This window comes from Saccopteryx bilineata, chromosome 8 (genome assembly GCF_036850765.1).
Source record: "Saccopteryx bilineata isolate mSacBil1 chromosome 8, mSacBil1_pri_phased_curated, whole genome shotgun sequence".
NCBI lineage: Eukaryota > Metazoa > Chordata > Mammalia > Chiroptera > Emballonuridae > Saccopteryx > Saccopteryx bilineata.
Window position 1 is genome coordinate 42864900 of NC_089497.1, and position 20839 is coordinate 42885738.

Here is a 20839-nt window from a genome sequence, read left to right on the forward strand (position 1 = left end):
CCAAGACCAAGTCTACGAAAACCCAGTCCAAATCAGCTTAGACCTTGTTTTGGGAACCCTGAAGTATCTTTAATAAAACAAAATCCATGCTCTTAAAAATGTCAATAAAAACCCACTATTTCCTAGAAATCACAGACTGCATTAAGAAGACAGTTGTTGGCCTTAGCCAGTTAGCTCAGTGGATAAGAACATCGGCCTGGCATATGGACGTCCCGGATTTGATTTCTAGTTAAGGCACACAGGAGAAGCAACCATCTGCTTTTCCTCCCCTCCTTCTCCCCCTCTTCTTCCTCTTCCCCTCCTGCAGCTAGTGGCTCGATTGGTTCAAGCATCAGCCCCGTGTGCTGAAGATAGCTAGTTGGTCCAAGCATCAGCCTTAGGTGCTAAAAATAGCTCAGTACTGGAGCATTGGCCCCAGATGGGGTTGCTGGGTTGATTCTGCTCAGGGCACATCTGGGAATCTACCTCGCTATCTCCCCACCTCTCACTTAAAAAAAAAAAAAAAAAAGAAAACAGTTGTTGAGTTCTTTTGAAAACATAGTCGAGAGGAAGTAATTTTAAATCGATCAAACCCCATAAATGACTAGACTCCTAGTGTTCCTACCCTTCATACTTTGGTAGACAGCAGGTCTGGATTAGTAATTCCCTGCCTGGCTGATTTTAGAAAGATCTACTCTGGCACCCAGTGGCCAGATAGGTAAGTGCCGCCAAAACAAGGATTCTTTTTTCCTCTTTCAGCTGCTCTTCTACATATAAAAATAGTACTTCACAAGTAGTGTCCTTATTGAGTTCCCATTAAATTAACATTAATGATAAGTAATATAAAGGATAATATTTAAACTCACATAAGCTGTGTTCATATCTAGAAATAAAGAAAGAATAACAGCAGTATAGTTGCTGTATTGCATGCGAGCCCTGATCACATTTTGCTCTTTGCTGATGTCCCTTGAAAGGTACTGTGTGGCTTTGCAGCCCGAAGAGCTTCCATGAAACATTCAGCCTCCTGTTTGTGCAGGTTTTCCTGAGAGTGTATGGGATGACTTTTTTCTTAATTAATGGTCACTGATAACAAATCAAGGACTCCTATTGTTTTTCCTAAGCAGGTTCTAAAATCTCAGGCTTATCAAACAGATGAAGTAGGTTTTATAATGAATCTGGGTTTTTTGTTGTTGTTGTTGTTTCTGAAAGTTGTGAGGCTGTGAAGATGCTTGAAGTCCATGAATTGGGGAGATGATGAGAAAGGTGAAAAGTAGTAAACCATTCCAAGGAATTTGGAAATGTGCATGAGGATTCAGAGGGAGCTAGGAAGATGGCCGATTACTTTAAACCAAGCCTCACTTTATTTAAAAAGATAGTGTTTTGATCTGTTTTGAGCAGGCTGAGTGAGAAAAATGAGAGGATTTCTTTCTTACCACATATAGCCTATAATGTTTGGGAGGGAGACACTGGGCTATTTTGATATGGAGACTCCTTCTATTCCCATGTGAACTTGAGAGGAATCAACAAAGCAGAGCATCTGCTTTGAAATAGCCTCTAGCACAGGCCCTCTGATGTGGAGTTTACCTGGAGCCCAGATGGGGAAAGCCTAGAATCTGCTTTGACTGGCTTCTTTTTAATGCTCTTCTTCTACACTAGGCAGTTTGGGCCCACCCATCGTGGAGGGTGCCTTTTTCAGTGATATTTCTGTATTGCTGGAAATGAGTTCCGGACTTCAGCTGCTGAACAAAATGCTAAGCATTGTGTTTTAATCTGGTAAACCATGCTACTAGCTTGGAACTTTGATATATAGTAACTCATAGGACAAGCTACAGAACTGTGTTTCTCTAGTCTAGGGGGTTGTCCTTGGACACTTTCCTCAGCTTACTATTTGCCCACTTTGGGAAAGAGTTCTGAGCATCTGAGAAGTTGCTGGGAGTTTCCTGGCAAATGAAGATGCATTTACACAATGTATTCACATCCACAAGTACAAGAAAGTTGTAGTGTTTTCAAGGATATAATATTTCCGTTGTTTTCAGGATTCACTTCTTCCACCTGCCCTGCTCTGTCATGCTGTGAATACTACTCGGTGAACAGCTGCCCTCCCCCCCCCCCGGGGGGGGGGGGGAGTAGCGCCTTGAGTGGAAGTTGACAAACTGGCTCATGGCATGAGATATCTGGGCTGTGTGGTGTAATAGAAGTTAAGTTTAGTTTTTTTTTTTGTTTTGTTTTGTTTTTTTTTTTCATTTTTCTGAAGCTGGAAACAGGGAGAGACAGTCAGACAGACTCCCGCATGCGCCCGACCGGGATCCACCCGGCACGCCCACCAGGGGCGATGCTCTGCCCATCCTGGGAGTCGCCATGTTGCGACCAGAGCCACTCTAGCACCTGAGGCAGAGGCCACAGAGCCATCCCCAGCGCCCGGGCCATCTTTGCTCCAATGGAGCCTTGGCTGCGGGAGGGGAAGAGAGAGACAGAGAGGAAAGTGCGGCGGAGGGGTGGAGAAGCAAATGGGCGCTTCTCCTGTGTGCCCTGGCTGGGAATCGAACCCGGGTCCTCCGCACGCTAGGCCGACGCTCTACCGCTAAGCCAACCGGCCAGGGCTAAGTTTAGTTTTGTATAGTTGGGGTAAGAAGTTGACATGACAGGGTTCCCTAACCAAAGTGACTTATGCCGAGATGGAAGCTAAGTTAGACAAAAATTAAGTAAGGGGAGGAGTGCTTAAAAATAATAAAATTTGAACCGTGATCTACAGCTGACAGAACAAGATGAATTAGAGGCAAAACCATGCAAAGAGAAACAGGAATCAGAATATCAGGTGATGTTTATTCATTATTAAAGGTGAGGAGCACAAGTAGACCTCTGAGGAGAGCCAGAGAAAAAGCTGTGAAATAGTCTAGCCCGTCAGGTAAGCTGCCAAACGGGGGAACACTGGCACTGTTACCCGAGTCAGCTTTTTGAACAACACTCTCAGATTGAATGTGGTTTTTCAGGTGTAAAGAAAACCCTCAATCTGAGTGAAGAATATAGCAGGTCACCAATTTTTAGAAAATGGGAGAAGATTCAACAAACTGTCCTAGTTACTCAGTTAAACTCCAAATCAGCTGCTTTTCTTGCATACCTACCTATACATTTTTCATTCACCTTCAAAACACTATCAACATATGTTTCAGTTTTATTCCTGTGCGTGTCCTTTTCAGATTTATCTGTCTCACTTTTCCCACCATTTCCACTGGCCACTTTCAAACTGATGTGTTTGAAATGGCATTTCTCCTTTACTGGAAATGGTAACCTGCTACTATGTTCCTTCCCCCTTTTAAAATAGCAGCTGCTGCCTGATCCGTGGTGGTGCAATGGGTAAAGCGTCGACCTGGAATGCTGAGGTCGCTGGTTCAAAACCCTGGGCTTGCCTAGTCAAGGCACATATGGGAGTTAATGCTTTCTGCTCCTCCCCCTTTCTCTTTCTCTGTCTCTCTCTCTAAAATAAATAAATAGAATCTAAAAAACAAACAGAAAACACTATTTTAAAAAAATAGCAGCAGCTGCTAGCTGTATATGTCACAGCAATGCTGTTGGTGATGTTACTAGGATAGGAGGCTTTAAAATATCATTAATTTCATACATAAATAATTCCAGATAAATAGTTTATTTCATGACCTTACATCTTTGAACAGATTTACATACAAAAGGTATTATTGTTAATTACCTTAGTGATACCACAAATTCTATTTTGTCAGTTATAATACAGAACAGTTTATCTCATAAGGGAGCTTAAATGAAATATGAAAATATTATATTAAAATTCCTATATGAGTGTAATTTTTTTCCTTCTGAAATGTGAACAAGAAATTTACTTTTGAGAAACGACAGTTCCAGGGCTCCTTAGAGAAATGGCTGATTCTAGGGCTGGGGTAGGGAATATACAGAATGAGCCTGGAGCATCTTGTAGTGCCAGAAAATAAACTACTTCAAATAAAAGGGAGGCAGGACAAAAGGACACAAGAGTCAACCTGAAAGAGTGCCTAACAGCCAAATAAAAAAGTTTAAGCAATGAAATAAAGAACTGTAGTATTGGATTATAGAACAGAGAATAAAATAACTATTCCTGAGTTTATACTGATATAAGTGATTGAATAAATACATAATGCAGGAGAAAGCACAAATCTTCCTCACAGATTTCCAAATAATATATGTGTATAGATACCCCCCCTTCCAGGAGGTGGAGCTTAATTCTCCTCTCCTCAAGTGTGGGTTGAACTTGGTGACTAATTTCTAACAAGTAGAGTATGGAAGGGGGAAAGTAGTAACTGCAGCAGAGAGACCGGCCAGACACCACGTTCAGCAAGGGTAGCGTCATCACAGTCAGGCCGATATGTGTACCTGCTGAGTGATATGAAGGGCACTTCACCTTTGTGGTGGTCTTCCCCCAAATCCGCAACCCTGGTCTAATCGTGGAAAAATCCCAGATGATCTCACATCGAATGACATTTTACAAAATATTGATCAGTGCTCTTCAGTTGTGTTAAGGCCATTAGAAAAAAAGAAGGAGGAGGAGGAGGGACTGTCATTGATTGGAGGAGACTAATGAGATAACAACTGAATGCAGCACAGTATTCTGGGTCGGTCGGATCCTAGTACAGAAAAGGACATTACTCCAGGCGGGGAGATTAAAGCTTAGTTTAGTTAATTGTACATGTAAAAATACTCAAAAACAAGCCTGACCAGGCAGTGGTGCAGTGGATAGAGCATAGGACTGGGACATGGAAGACCCAGGTTTGAGACCCCGAGGTCGCCAGCTTGAGCGCGGGCTCATCAGGTTTGAGCAAGGCTCCAGCAAGGGGTTACTCGGTCTGCTGTAGCCCCCCGGTCAAGGCACAGATGAGAAATCAATCAATAAACAACTAAGGAACCGCAACGAAGAATTGATGTTTCTCATCTCTCCCTTCCTGTCTGTCTATCCCTATCTGTCCCTCTCTCTGACTCTCTCTGTCTCTGCCACAAAAAAAGGTCAGAAAATATGGTTGCAAATTCAAAGTCCTATAAATAAATAAAAATAGACCCTAAGATATTTTTAGTGTTTTCAATAGCCACTTAATCAAAAATAGCTATTTAATACTCACCTTATGCCAAGCACATAATGTACATTGGTGTTTAAAATCTACATAGTCCCTACTCACATGGAACTTAGAGTTCAGTGCAGGAGGGAAACAATAAAACAAGTCAGTAAGCCAACAAAAATGTAATTACAAGTTGAGATGAGTTCTTTGAAGGAAATGGGCAGTATCAGTAGAATCACCTGTAGTTGTTTGCTTTTTTTATGAATATCTGAATTATTTTTACAATGAACATAGATTACTTCTGTGTTAGAAGAGCTATATATCAATCCTAATTGGGAAGCTGTCTCACAAAACCTTAGCACATTGCCTATCTTCAGTGATTCATTTCTATGCCAAAGGAATCATTATTTGAAATTGCAGTGAGTAGCTTTTGCCTGTATATAGTATTGTTGCAAGAAGAAGGTAAATCAATATTTACTTGATATCTCTATGCCCTGTGCATCTGTGGCAAAGTGGAGAGACACTGATCATTTAATGAGGGAGAAAAAGCAATAATTGGGATGAAGACAGAGCTAGACGAGTTTTTCTGATTCTTAGGCCTGTCTTTGCCTTTCCCAGACTGCTTCCCGTGGTGTAATATTGACAGATGCTTTGCGCAGATCATTTTTAGAGCTTGATTTCTGACACATGGGGAGCTTTGGTTGCAGTTTCTGTTCTGTAATGATGAGGTGTAATCCTTGAAATAAGAAATAACCCTAGTCCTGAAATCAGTAAAATTTCATATTGGATTGCTTTACTCTATTTCCTTTACTTTTTATTCCTAGCCGTCTTTCCTTTTCTTTCCTTTTTGATCCTTCTAAGTTAAATTCCTGAAAGTATAAAATGGAGGTTAAGTTTGTGTGCTTTGGAGCTGGAGTGAATTCAAATTCCAGTTCAGTCATTTACGAGCCACGGAGCTCTGGCGAGTCTCCCAGTGCCTCAGTTTGCTCATCTATGCAATGGAAATGGTGACACCGCTTACCTCACAGGATGAGAGCATGTGTGTAAGGTGCTAAGGTATCTAGCATTTAATACCGATTTAGCGTTTTAATAGTGTTCTGAGTGTGCTGATCACTGTAATTATATTTACAAACTATTTTGTATCAAAAACAAAACAAAACCTTAAAATTACCTTTCCTTTTGGTTGTTTTTTGTTTGTTTGTTTTCTTCCCCCCAGAAAATATTTCTGAGAAAGACCTTCATGGAAGACTTTACGTCAACCGTGTTTATCACATCAGTGCTGAGAAAATGTTTGAATTGCTCTTCACCAGTTCACGCTTTATGCAGAAATTTACCAGTTCTAGAAATATAATAGGTTGGTTCTTGTATTCTTATCTAATGATAAATTTGGGAGGATTTTATTATCTTTAGAGGGTTGAGCCTGTATAAATTGATTTATGTTGTTGGGGGGAAATTAGGTTCTGATTTTGTTTTGGTGATTATATAAACTAGTGTGTATGTGTTTTGGTTAAAGTTACATGTAAACAATGGGGTTGTCCAGTTAGTCAGATCCTACCTACAATTAAGTTCAGACCCTTTGAAAACTAAAACTGTATTTATTAATGTAACAGTTCTCTTGGGGGCATTGTGGAACAGCTGGATGCTAGTAGAGTGTATATTGGTACAGTCAATCACTTTGCAATATGATTTGGCAGAATCCATTAAAACCATTCATATGTATTTTTTTTCTGACTCAGCAATTCTGCTAGGCATATACCTTTCAGAAATGGGTACATATGTACTCTGAATGACATGTACTATATTATTCATACCAGCATTATTTATAATGCCCCAATACTAAAAAAAAAAGCCCAAATATCCACCAGTTTTCAGTACAAAAAATAATTATTATGCATAGTAGAGTAGCAAAGCAATTTCTGATAGCTATTAATTGAATCTTGAGATTATATTAAGAATTTTATAGTTTTAAAAAATCATTTTTTTCCTGTTCTTTCAGTTTTGAAAAAGTGGAATATCTGAAGCATCTTAATCTTCCTTTTCACTCAGTAGCTTATATGTAACTTACTATATCTGTTCTGAATATATTTTGTATTTTCTTGCTATTTATGTCTACCTGGAGAACTTGATATTTCAGAAGAATTGAATACATCACTTCTCTTAACTTTCTAAAACAATGGCTGTTGATACGGCACTGCCATTTTTATGGTGGAAAAGGTCTATGAGGAACTAGCATGGTATTCCTAAATGAAAATTGGGTTTTTTGTTTGTTTGTTTGTTTTTTGTATTTTTCCGAAGTTGGAAACAGGGAGGCAGTCAGACAGACTCTCGCATGCGCCCAACCGGGATCCACCTGGCATGCCCACCAGGGGACAATGCTCTGCCCATCTGGGGCGTCGCTCTGTTACAACCAGAGCCATTCTAGCGCCTGAGGCAGAGGCCATGGAGCCATCCCCAGCGCCCGGGCCAACTTTGCTCCAATGGAGCCTTGGCTGTGGGAGGGGAAGAGAGAGACAGAGAGGAAGGAGAGGGGGGGAGGGGTGGAGAAGCAGATGGGCTCTTCTTCTGTGTGCCCTGGCCGGGAATCGAACCTGGGACTCCTGCACGCCAGGCCGACGCTCTACCACTGAACCAACTGGCCAGGGCCGAAAATTGGTTTTTGAATCACAACTACATTTAGTGTTTGATATCACATCTGGTTTACATATGAATGAATAAACGTGCTACCTGATGTTATAAATGACTTTGGGAAGCAAAGGCTTCTGGCTAATTATAAATCTAAACAGTTATAGCCATATTGCTCTTTAGACCTAGAATTACTCAGAAGCTTTTCTCTAGAAGAGGTCATGTGTTTATGATTCTATACCTTTATGCTATCTTTTGAACTTGTTACATTGTAACCCTTCTTGATAATGGGTTTCAAGGGCTTCTTTTAAAAAACATTATGAATTTAATAAAACATTTTTCATAGTCAATTATTTGTAGATTTAATCTAATTCAGCACTAAAATGGCTACAACTGGATCTAATATTATTTTTTATTTAGAGAGCTTTTCAATATGTATTCATTTAAGTCTGTTTACAGTTGTGTAACTACTTCTGTATTGCAAATCTCAGTTATGTCTTTTTATTCAACTTTTTAACTTTGAAAATATGTAAATCTTCAAAAAAAGTTACATGAATAGTATAATAAAACTCATATACCCATCACCTAGATTTACCCATTTTAAAAACTGTGGTAAAGAGCGTCGGCCTAGCGTGCGGAGGACCCGGGTTCGATTCCCGGCCAGGGCACACAGGAGAAGCGCCCATTTGCTTCTCCACCCCTCTGCCGCGCTTTCCTCCCTGTCTCTCCCTTCCCCTCCCGCAGCCAAGGCTCCATTGGAGCAAAGATGGCCCGGGCGCTGGGGATGGCTCTGTGGCCTCTGCCTCAGGCGCTAGAGTGGCTCTGGTCGCAACATGGCGACGCCCAGGATGGGCAGAGCATCGCCCCATGGTGGGCGTGCCGGGTGGATCCCGGTCGGGCGCATGCGGGAGTCTGTCTGACTGTCTCTCCCTGTTTCCAGCTTCAGAAAAATAAAAAAAAAAAAAAAAAAAAAAAAAAAAAAACTGTGGTAAAATGTATATAACATAAGACATAGCATTTTAACCATTTTAAAGTATACAGTTCCATGGTATGAAGTTCATTCACATTGCTGTGCAGTCCTCAGCACCACCCATCTCCAGAACTTTTTCATCTTTCCGAACTGAAACTCTGTACCTATTAAACAATAACCACCCATTTCCCCTCCCTTCCGGCTCCTGATGACTACCTCTCTATTTTCTCTTTCAGATGAGATTGGGCGTGTTCAGGGTGGTATGGCCGTAGACTCTCTCTTTTAATTGGACTACTCTAAGTACCTCCTATAAGTGGAATCATACTACATTTTTCCCTTTGTGACTGGCTTATTTCACTTACCATAATGTCTTCAAGGTTTATCCATGTTTTAGCATGTGTCAGAATTTCATTCTTCCTGAAGGCTGAGTAATATTCCATTATATATATATACCACATTTTGTTTATCCATTCATATATTGATGGAGTTTTGAGTTGTTTCCACTTTTTGGTTATTTTCAATAATGCTGCTATGAACACTGATGTACCAATATCTGAGTCGCTCATTTCTATTCCTTTGGGTATATACCTAACAGTGGAACTGCTGAATCATAAGGTAATTCTGGGTAATTTTTTGAGAAACCGCCATACTGTTTCCCATAATGGCAACATCATTTTACATTCCCACCAGCAATGCGTAAATGTTCCAATTTCTCCATATCTTCACCAACTTGTTATTTTCATTTTTTTTCTTTTGGTGATAATAGCCATTCTAATGAGCTTGAAGATTCACCAATTTAAAACTTAATTAGATCACAAGATTCTTAAAATACTCTTGCCGAAATTCCTGATTTTTATTACTTTAACTCAAAATGGCTCCCAGGGTTTCTTTTTCTTTTGTTGTTGTTTTTCTATGCTGCTGCCATTTTTTTTCTTAAAATTTTATCCCAAGTTTTATAGCGTGTTGAGTTTTATACCGTGCTGAGGTATTGGGGAACTTGATCATTCCAATGTATTGTTGATTACATGATATTTAGTAGACTTGATGGTAACATTGGTGAAAATACAAATGTAACATTGGTAAAAATACAAGTGGAAAACACTTGTCTTTTATCCTTGTTGATTGTTGCTTTGATGAATAGTTTACAGTTTTAACAGCAGAATACAATATCTTTAAATTCTATTGCTGATTCACAATGGATTATTTATATAATTTTTTTGAAGCAGGCTGATGTATGACCAAAGTAATCTTTGAAAAGTATTTAAAAATATTATGTCTTTCATGTAACAGAATTTTATAGCAAATTTGGATAATACATTTCATGTTTGTGATGTTGCTTTTTTAATTTAGTTGTAAGATTTTCCCAGATACTCAAAAGACAGCTTCAGAATCCCTCATTAAAACCCTAGACCTAGCTGTATGAAAGAAATGAAGTAAAATTGCATAGGTCATAATGCTTGGCTTCATTCCTATGATATTGCTAGTGCTTTAGATCAAGGCTCCTATATTTTAGGATGTTGGTAAATAGCAGCCAGACATACTAGCCCAATTCCATTTGTACTAACAGCATTAGATGTAGATCTTTGAATAGAGTTCATGATACTGTTACCTATACTTTCTTAGTCTTTGGCTTGTAAAATGACCTTTGCTGTATAGTGCTAGGTTCTAAAGATATATTTATATTTCTGCTCAAAGTGTGTTGTTGCTAAGCAAATAAGAGAGAACTTTGACAAAGGTCTTGCCATAAATACAAGGAAATTATCCAATAGCTGTGCTGTATAGGTTATATAGTTATTTATATTCGATTATCCCCTCCTTAACTAAAGATTTCAGCAGATAAGCCATTAACATTACATTATTTCTCATTGACATGATTTCTCTGCAAGTTGGGATCAAGGCCACATTGTTGCGTAATGACAAATGTCTTTCTAGGTTTTGTCCTCAATGATGGGAATGCTGAAGTGTTGTTCTGTTTAGTTTGATAAGGCTAGTGCCATTACTTCATAGGTACTGGGACTTTAAAAAGAATCCTACAGATGAACCAACTTTTAATTTTATCTTCTAAAGAAAAGTGAAAAGTGTATTAATAGACAACAATTTAGAAGTAAATAGATCAGAGATGAGGTGTCGGTCATATATAGAAAGAGTGTCTAACATTTAATTTTACTTTTGGACTGGTCAAAATAAAAATGTAAATAATTCAAAAACTACCTCTTTGATCCTATTTCAAGTCATACCCTTCAGATTTCTAGAACTAATTAACTTTATTTGCTGTGATTAGATGTAGAATCTACCCCTTGGAACGTGGAACCTGGAGGTAATCAACTGAGAAACATGACCTACACTATAATTCTTAACAATCCACTTACTGGGAAGTGCACCACTGCCACTGAGAAGCAGGTATGTCTACTGTCTGTATTTTGCAAGAATCCTGCGCGTGGGAAGAGAAAAGGTACCTGTCCCAGTCACCAATACAAAGCAATTTCAACAAATAAGTGGCATGAACAGAAAGGGCGGAGAAACTGTTACAGATTAAAAGAGAGTTAAGAGATGTGTCAGCCAATCCTAATTCAAACAATCAACTGGAAAAAAATAAGTTTTCATGAGATTTAAGAAATGATTATTTTTTTGTGTAATGGTATTATAGTTATATTTTAAAGAATATTTATCTTTTAAAGAGACATACTGAAGAATTTATAAAGAGATATAGTTACATGCTTATTGATGCAATTCTATGGATGGCTGGGTTAGCCCTTAAAAGTAGTTTAGCCAGGCAGAAGATTGCGGGGGGTGAGGAGGGAGTGCGGTAGGGATACAGAAGAAATAGGACTAGGCAGGAGTTCAAGTTGTTGAGGCTAGGTGATGAGCTTATGAGGTTCATTATACTTCATTTCTACTCTTGTGTATGTTTGAATCTTTTTTAAAAATAATAAATGGTTTTTAGAAAGAACACATAGAATTTTTTTTTTCTGTATTTTTCTGAAGCTGGAAACTGGGAGAGACAGTCAGACAGACTCCCGCACGCGCCCGACCAGGATCCACCTGGCACGCCCACCAGGGGGCGACGCTCTGCCCCTCCGGGGTGTTGCTCTGTTGCGACCAGAGCCACTCTAGCGCCTGGGGCAGAGGCTAAGGAGCCATCCCCAGCGCCCGGGCCATCTTTGCTGCAATGGAGCCTCGGCTGCAGGAGGGGAAGAGAGAGACAGAGAGGAAGGAGAGGAGGAGGGGTGGAGAAGCAGATGGGTGCTTCTCCTGTGTGCCCTGGCCGGGAATCAAACCTGGGACTTCTACACGCCAGGCTGACGCTCTACCACTGAGCCAACCGGCCAGGGCCAGAACACATAGAATTTGATTGCAGAATCATGTGAAGGGTTCAAGTCAAATAACTGGATGGCTGCCGTGACATATGGGGAAGAGATGATAACATAGTTAATGCTCAGCTCTGTGCCAGCATGGCACTGTTTTATAGTGGAGTTTGTGTGTGGCCAGTTTGTGTTGAAGTATAGGGTATCTGTTGTGCAAATAGTTTGAAAATATCTGTTAACATCTGAACTAATTATGCTATTGTAGTTTTATCCGTCGGTGTTAGAAAAAGGATTTTAAAACGTTTTTCAAAAAATATTTCAAATAATTAAGAAATGTTTGATACTTTAGTATTAGAAATTTTTTAATAACCTTAGAGGATAGGTATAAAACATATGGTTACAATGAGAAAGAAATGGCCAGCAATCACTTTAAATACTGGTTAGGGAAAGTAGTGTTCTGTTTGGATGCCTGCTTCCTTCACCTTTTTATTTTCAGTTGCACATTATATTTATTTATTTTTTAAAACATTTTATTTAGAAAATTAAAATTAACAGGGTGACATTAATCAATAAGAGTACATAGGTTTGAAGTAAAGGTTTCTATAGCATTTGACTGTTGATTTTGTTATGCACTCTTCACCCAAAGTCAAATCATTTTCCATCACTGTATTTTTGCCCCTCTTTACAACTTTCCTCTCACCACCTGCCTCCCCCACGTTCTGCTCTGCCTGGTAACCAGCACTTTGCTTTTATCTATGTCCATGAGTCTCAGTTTTATATCCCACCTATGTGTGAAATCATACAATTCTTAGCTTTTTCTGATTTACTTGTTTCACTCAGTATAATGTTCTCAAGGTCCATCCATGTTGTTGTAAATGTCACTATGTCATCATTTCTTATGGCTGAGTAGTATTCCATTGTATATATGTACCACATCTTCTTTATCCAATCCTCCATTGAGGGATACTTGGGTTGTTTCCATGTCTCGGCCACTGTGAATAATACTGCAGTGAACATGTAGGTGCATATGTCTTTACGTACCAATGTTTTTGAGTTTTTTGGGTAGATACCCGGTAGAGGATTGTGGGTCATATGGTAGTTCTAGTCTTAATTTTTTGAGGAACCACCATACTTTCTTCCATGATGGTTGTACTACTTTACTTTCTCACCAGCAGTGAATGAGGGTTCCTCTTTATCCACAGCCTGTTCAACACTTGTTATTATTTGTCTTGTTGATAATAGCCAACCTGACAGGTGTGAGGTGGTATCTCATTGTAGTTTTGATTTGCATTTCTCGAATAGCTAGAGAAGATGAGCATCTTTTCATATATCTGTTGGCCATCTGTATGTCTTCTTGGGAGAAGTGTCTGTTCAGGTCCTTTCCCCATTTTTTAATTGGATTGTTTGCTTGTTTGTTGCTAAACTTTGTGAATTCTTTAGGTATTTTAGATATTAACCCTTTATTGGAACTGTTGTTTGCAAATATCGTATCTCATTTAGTTGCCTACCTATGTTCTGTTATCAGTTTCTTTTGCTGTGTAGAAGCCTTTTAGTTGGATATAGTCCCATTCATTTATTGTTGCATTACTTCCCTTGCCTTTGGGGTCAAATTCATAAATTGTTCTCTGTGGCTAAGTACCTGTGTTTTCTTCAGATCTTATATTTAGTTCTTTGATCCATTTTGAATTAATTTTTGTGCAGGGGGACAAACTGTAGTCAAGTTTTATTCTTTTACATGTGGTTTTCCAATTTTCCCAGCACCATTTATTGAAGAGGATTTATTTTCTTTATCATGTGTTTTTGGCTCCTTTAAGATTATTTATTATTATTATAAAACCATATATATATATATATATATATATATATATGGCTTTATTTCTGGGCTCTCACTGTTCCATGGTCTGTATGCCTTGTTTTCTGCCAATACCATGTTGCTTTGATTATTGTGCTCTGTAGTATAATTAGAAGTCAGGTAGTGTGATACCTTCATATTCATTCTTTATCCTCAGGATTGCTTTGGCTACTCGAGGTTTTTTATGGTTCTATACAAACCTGGTGATATTTTTGTTCTATTTATTTAAAAATGACATTGGGATTTTGATGGGATTACATTAAATTTATATATTTCTTTGGGTAATATGGCCATTTTAACTATGTTAATTCTTTCAATCCATGTACATGGAATATTTTTCCATTTCATTGTGCCTTTTTCAATTTCTTTTAATAATGCTTTGTAGTTTTTAATATGTAGGTCCTTCACATTCTTTGTTAAATTTATTCCTAGGTATTTTTTGTTGTTGTTGTTGCAGTTATAGAAGAATTGTGTTTTTGAGTTCATTTTCTGAAGTTTCATCATTGGCATATAGGAAAGCAATAGACTTTTGTATATTGGTTTTGTATCCTACGACTTTACTATATTAGTTTATTGTTTCTAATTGTTTTTTGGTGGAGTCTTTGGGGTTTTCTGTGTATAGGATCATGTCATCTGCAAAAAGTGACATCTTTACTTCTTTTCTGATATCAATGCCTTTTATTTCTTTCTCTTGTCTGATTGCTCTGGCTAAAACTTCCAGAAATTTTGAATAAGAGGAGAGAGTAGGCAGCCTTGTCTCATTCCTGATTTTAGAGGAAAAGCTTTCATTTATTTTATCATTTAGTATGATATTAGTTGATGCTCTGTCATATATCGCCTTTATTATGTTGAGGTACTTTCCTTCTATTCCGATTTTATTGAGTGTTTTAAAACATAAAGGGATATTGTATCTTCTCAAATGCCTTTTCTGCATCTATTGATAGGATCATATGATTTTTGTCCTTTGTTTTGTTGATGTGGTGTATTATGTTGATCGATTTACGTATGTTGAACCATCCTTGTGCTCCTGGAATGAATCCCACCTGATTGTGATGTATTATTTTTTAAATGTGCTGTATTCAATTTGCTAGTATTTTGTTTAGAATTTTTGCATTTATATTCATTAGAGATATTGGTCTGCAGTTTCTGTTTTTTTTGTGTTGTCCTTGCCATGTTTTGGTATGAGAGTTATGTTGGTCTCATAAAATATGTTAGGGAGTATTGCTTCTTCTTCTATTTTTTGAAAGACTTTAAGAAGGATAAATACCAAACCTCCTTTGAATGTTTGGTAGAATCTAGTCCTGGACTTTTATTTTTGGTGAGGTTTTTGATAGTTGTTACTATTTCCTCCTTGCTTATGGGTCTATTTAGGTTTTCCACTCCTTTGTGACTCAGTCTAGGAAGACTACATAGTTCTAGGAATTTATCCATTTCCCCTAGGTTGTTGAATTTGATGGCATATAAATCTTTTATAGTATTCCACTGTGATCCTTTGTATATCTATGATGTTTGTGGTCCTTTCTCCTCTTTCATTTTGGATTTTCTTTATGTGAGTCCTTTCTCTTTTTTCCTTAGTGAGTCTAGCCAGGGGTTTGTTAATTTTATTGATATTTTAAAAAAAACAGCTCTTTGTTGTATTAATTTTTTCTATTTTTTTTGTTCTCTATTTCATTTAGTTCTGCTCTAATTTTTACTATTTCCTTTCTTCTGCTGATTTTGGGTTGACTTTCTTCTTTTTTTCCTAGTTTATTAAGATGCAATGTTAAGTTGTGTACTTGGGATCTCATTTCTTGATATAAGCCTGTAATGATATAAACTGCCCTCTTATTACTGCTATTGTTGCATCCTAGAAATTTTGATATGTCATGTTGTTATTTTCATTTATCTGTATCTATCTTTTGATCTCTGCTTTTATTTCTTCTTTGACCAGTCCTTTTTTAGCAGTATGTTGTTTAATTTCCACATTTTTATGGCTTCTTTACTTCCTTTTTGCAGTTGAATTATAATTTCAAAGCCTTATGGTCAGAAAATATACTTGGTATAATTCCAATCTTCTTGAATTTGTTGATGTTTTGTGGCCCAACATATGGTTTGTCTTTGGAAATGTACCATGCACACTAGAGAAAATGTATAATCTGATCTTTTGGGATGAAATGTCCTGTAAATTCTATTATGTCCATTTGGTCCAGTGTGTCATTTAAGGCTGATACTTCTTTATTGATTTTCTGTTTGGATGAACTGTCTAAAGACATTAATGGCATATTGAGATCTCCAAGTATGATTGTGTTTTTGTCTGCTTCTATTTTTAGAACTGTTAGTAGATGTCTTATATGTTGTGGTGCTGCTCCTGGTTTGGTGCATGTATATTAAGAAGTGTTCTGTCTTCTTGCTACAATGTCCCCTTTATCATTATGAAATGTCCATCTTTGTCTCTGGTTACCTTTGTTGTCTTGTTGTCACTGTTGTCAGATTTGAGTATGGCTACACCTGCTTTTCTTTAGATATTATTTGCTTGGAGAATCGTTTTGCAGTCTTTCACTTTGAGTCTACTTTTTTCCCTGCTGCTTCGATGTGTCTCTTGAAGGCAACATACAGTTGGGTTTTGCTTTTTGATTCAATCTGCTACTCTGTGCCCTTTTATTGGTGAGTTCAGTCCATTTACATTTAGGGTAATTATTAACTCTTGAGGGTTTCCTTTAGCCATTTTATATTTTGTTTTCCGGTAGCTTTGTATCTTGTGTGGTTCTTCTCTTTTGTGTTTCTGTCAGTTGTTTTTGTTTAATACTATTCCATACTTCTTTCCCGTTTCTTCTTTTTTTTTAAGCTGTGTATTTCAGTAGTGGCTTTTCCATGGGTGGTTACCATTAGGTTATTAAGAGAAAAATGTTCATATATATATATAAGAGTCCTTTGTCCTATGATCTCCTATGCTACTGCAGGTCTTTATTCTGTTTCCTTTATATTATTGTTGTCACATATTATCCTTGTTTTTATTGTGACCTTGTTGGAGCCTTTACTTGTAGTTTTGATTTTTTTTCTTTGTGTCTGGTCAGACAACCTCCTTGAGTTTTTCCTGCAGTGGGGTTTTCTGGTGAAAAATTTCCTCAGCTTCTGTATGTCTGCAAAAGGTTTTATTTCTCCTTCATATTTGAAGGATTATTTTGATGGATATAGTATTCTTGGCTGGTAATTTTTCTCTTTCAGTACTTTGAATGTTTGGGTCCACTCTCTTCTGGCTTGTAGAGTTTCCACTGAGAAGTCTGATGATAACCTAATTGGCTTTCCTTTATGTTATGTTCTTTTCCCTAGCTGCCCTGAGGATTATTTCCTTTTCATTGATTTTTGACAATTTTATTATGATGTGCCTTGGAGTAGGTCTGTTTGGGTTGAGGTAACTCAACATTTTGTTTGCTTCTTGGATTCAAGGCTCTCCATAAATTTGGGAAATTCTCATTAATTGTTTGAATAGGCTATCCATTCCCTCCTCTCTCTTCTTCTTCTTCTGATATATCTATTATTCTTATATTGCTTTTTCTGATGGAGTCAGACAATTCTTGTAGAACTCTCTTTTTTTTTAAATTCGTGAGTTTTTCTCCTCTTCTCTTTGTAGCATTTCTAGTTGTTTGTCTTTGATGTCACTTATTCTTTCCTTTATATGGCTTGTTCTATTAGTTAAACTTGCTACCTCAGTTTTCAAACCATGTATTAAGTTCTTCATCTGTTTTTAAAAGTTTTGATCTCCTTGGTGAGCTCATTAAGTTTCCTATTGGTGTTTTCTCACATCTCATTGAGTATTTTCAGAACTTGAATTTTGAATTCTCTATAATTTAACTCCAAGGTTTCCATGTGATTGAGATTTTTTTCTGTAGATTTTTTATTTTCTTTCTGAATTATACCTCTGTCTTGGTAATTATATTTGATTTCTTCTCCTTGATAGCATTTGAGAGAACTCTAACAACAAAAAAAACTAAAATGGTGAAAAGTTACAAAAATACAATAAAAAATAAAAATTTAAAAGATAATGACAAACAAAAAAGAAAATCCATGAAAAACAAAGATTAAAAAAACAAAAAATAAAAAACAAACAAAATACTCAGAAAAAAGAACAAAATATAAAAATTAAGAAAATGAAATACAAAAAAAGAAAAAAGTAATAAGGGTAAAAAAGGAAAAAGGGAAAAATAAATTTCGGTTTTGAGAGGTTACTGTTTTCTTCCAGTAGGCAACAGTGTATTACAAGTCTTAGCTCTGTAAAATTCCTAGGCTGTCCTCCACTGAGATGTTGCTGTGGCAGTGATGTAGGCAGGGCTGCAGTTGATTTGGTGGGTAGCGCATGTTGTGAGAGCTTTTTGGCTATGACTTTCAGCTTTGGCTTTCTGGCTTTCCAGCTCTAGAAATGGTGATCTTAGCTCCTCCCCACATCTCAGTAGACCAAGGGACCACACTCAGAGCCCCTCTGTTCTTCAGGGAAGAGAGTAGCTCTGGAGATCTAGCTGTGGGGTTTGTCTCTGCCATTCTCAGTACCATGAGGTGAGGCAGGCAGGATCTGGGAGGTTGGGGGGCTGCAGTTTAGTTTTCTCTGTCTCTTCCAAGTGCAGGCTGTAGGCAAACCATGGGAATACTGGCTGTGACCCTATGTTATGGCCATTTTGGTTTATCCCCCCCCTCTACCTCTCTGTCTTACTGCTCCTCCCAGCAGAAGGAGACCCAGTCACTCCAACTTTCCATCTTCATGCTCCTCAGATAAAACCCAGACAGCCTGAGCTTCCCTCTTGCCCATAGTCCAGCGGAGGGAAAAAACCCCACTCACTCCAGGTTTGTCCCTCTCCTCTCCTCTCCTCTCCTCTCCTCTCCTCTCCTCTCCTCTCCTCTCCTCTCCTCTCCTCTCCTCTCCTCTCCTCTCCTCTCCTCTCCTCTCCTCTCCTCTCCTCTCCTCTCCTCTCCTCTCCTCTCCTCTCCTCTCCTCTCCTCTCCTCTCCTCTCCTCTCCTCTCCTCTCCTCTCCTCTCCTCTCCTCTCCTCTCCTCTCCTCTCCTCTCCTCTCCTCTCCTCTCCTCTCCTCTCCTCTCCTCTCTCCTCTCTCCTCTCCTCTCCTCTCCTCTCCTCTCCTCTCCTCTCCTCCCCTCCCCTCCCCTCTCCCGAGCCCACTGCAAATGTGTTTTATCATCTGTCCCCCTTTCAACCTCCTCTCCTCTCCCCTCCCCTCCCCTCCCCTCTCTCCCTTCCCCTCCCCTCCCCTCCCCTCCCCTCTCCCGAGCCCACTGCAAATGTGTTTTATCATCTATCCCCCTTTCAACCTCCTCTCCTCTCCCCTCCCCTCCCCTCCCCTCCCCTCTCTCCCTTCCCCTCCCCTCCCCTCCCCTCCCCTCCCCTCCTCTCCTTTCCCCTCCTCTCCTCTCCTCTCCAGAGCCCACTGCAAATGCGTTTTATCTTCTGTCCCCCTTTCAACCCATCCTACCTTTAGTCCATTTGGTGCGTGGATCTTTCAGGCATGCCTGCAAGCCCAGCTGGAGTTACTTTGCTGCATTATAGTTGTTCAAATTTTAAAGGGAGAGATCAGGAGTATTTCTCACACCACCTGACACTCCCCCCAAAAAAATCTACTTTCACATTTTGGGTGAAAGGTGCTTTTATTAAACTTTGATGAATTTGGGGCAGGGTCCTTAATTCGTTCAAGTGATTTTTAAATTGTTTTCTAACAGGAACATTTAAAATTCTTCATAAACTAATAATACACACAAGAGATTATATGGTTCCTTTCTCCTTCTCATGCCTAAAAGAAAGACAAATAATTATACTATGAAATGACAGAGAAGCAGCAAATACCATTTCTGCAGGTTCCTTCTTCCCAATTCAGAGATAGCACAGTGAGCATGGAGGATCTTCCTGATTGGTACATAGGCTCCCCATGTCTTTTGTAATTTGTGAGAAGGAATTCTAATATATATGTTCTGAATTGGCAATGAATTTGTTATATTGAACATGTACATGCAAAAAACTTTTATCTTATTTTGGCAGACACTGTATAAAGAAAGTCGAGAATCACAATTTTATATGATAGATTCAGAAGTGCTGACACATAATGTGCCCTACCATGACTACTTCTATACCCTGAACAGATACTATATCATCCCATGTTCAAAACAGAAATGCCGGCTAAGGTGAGCTACTATAGATGAGTGTTTTAGTCAGGATAGACACGATTATGCTCTGATAAAGTAGTAATAATCCTGAAATTTTAGTGGTAGCTTTTTACAACAAAGTTTTATTTTTTTGTTCAAATTACACATCCACTGTTGGTCGGCAGAGGGATGGGGCTCCTTCCTCAAGGCCCAAGCCAATGAATCCTTTGACATCCTGGAGCAATACAATCCGGAATGTGTCGTTTCAGTTGTTACTGTAACAGAGAGCTGTAGAATTGTGCACACAGTCCAGTGGGCCAGAACTAGTCACTGAACCCTGTTTAATGGTGGGGGGGGGGTGCTGGGAGTTCTTTGTGAGCAGTAAATGACTCTGTTGCAATGGGAAATAAATGTTGGTGCATTAAAGTTAGTGATGGGCCATCATATGCTTGGCCTCGTTTCAGCTAATTAGTTATTTTCAACTAATTTATGACCACTGGAGAGTTTTTATACAAGGCATTTAGAAAATTTAGAATTTATTTTGAGCCTTTCCATCTATATTTAAGTAAAGAAAATTCACATCTAGAGAAAGGAAAGGTATAAAATGCCAAGTATTGAGAAGGAAAATTTGATGATATTGTTAGTAGCACATAATAAATTTTGAAAGAAGTCATTATCAGTGAACAAATTTTCTTTTATAATCTAAATTACTTTGAATCCTTTTGCCTCCCCACCGAATACAATCTAATATTTAATTGTACTATTACTATAACTAAATTGTGTCCTTTAAATAAATATTATCCTTATCCTGTTAGAGTTTCCACTGATTTGAAATACAGAAAACAACCATGGGCCATTATCAAATCTTTAATTGAGAAGAATTCCTGGAGTTCGTTGGAAGACTATTTCAAACAGCTTGGTTTGTAAATTTCTTGA

General features: G+C 38.4%; 1 protein-coding gene across 2 annotated transcripts in view; it reads left to right on the forward strand.

The window, feature by feature from the left end:
- Positions 1–20839, forward strand: part of GRAMD1C (GRAM domain containing 1C) — a 110506-nt gene that overhangs the window by 74954 nt on the left and 14713 nt on the right. For both annotated transcript variants that reach the window (XM_066241392.1, XM_066241391.1), the window contains 4 exons: positions 6250–6387; positions 10907–11025; positions 19800–19942; positions 20719–20822. In XM_066241392.1, coding sequence (XP_066097489.1) covers positions 6250–6387; positions 10907–11025; positions 19800–19942; positions 20719–20822 — 504 coding nt within the window. The remainder of the gene's footprint in view (positions 1–6249; positions 6388–10906; positions 11026–19799; positions 19943–20718; positions 20823–20839) is intronic.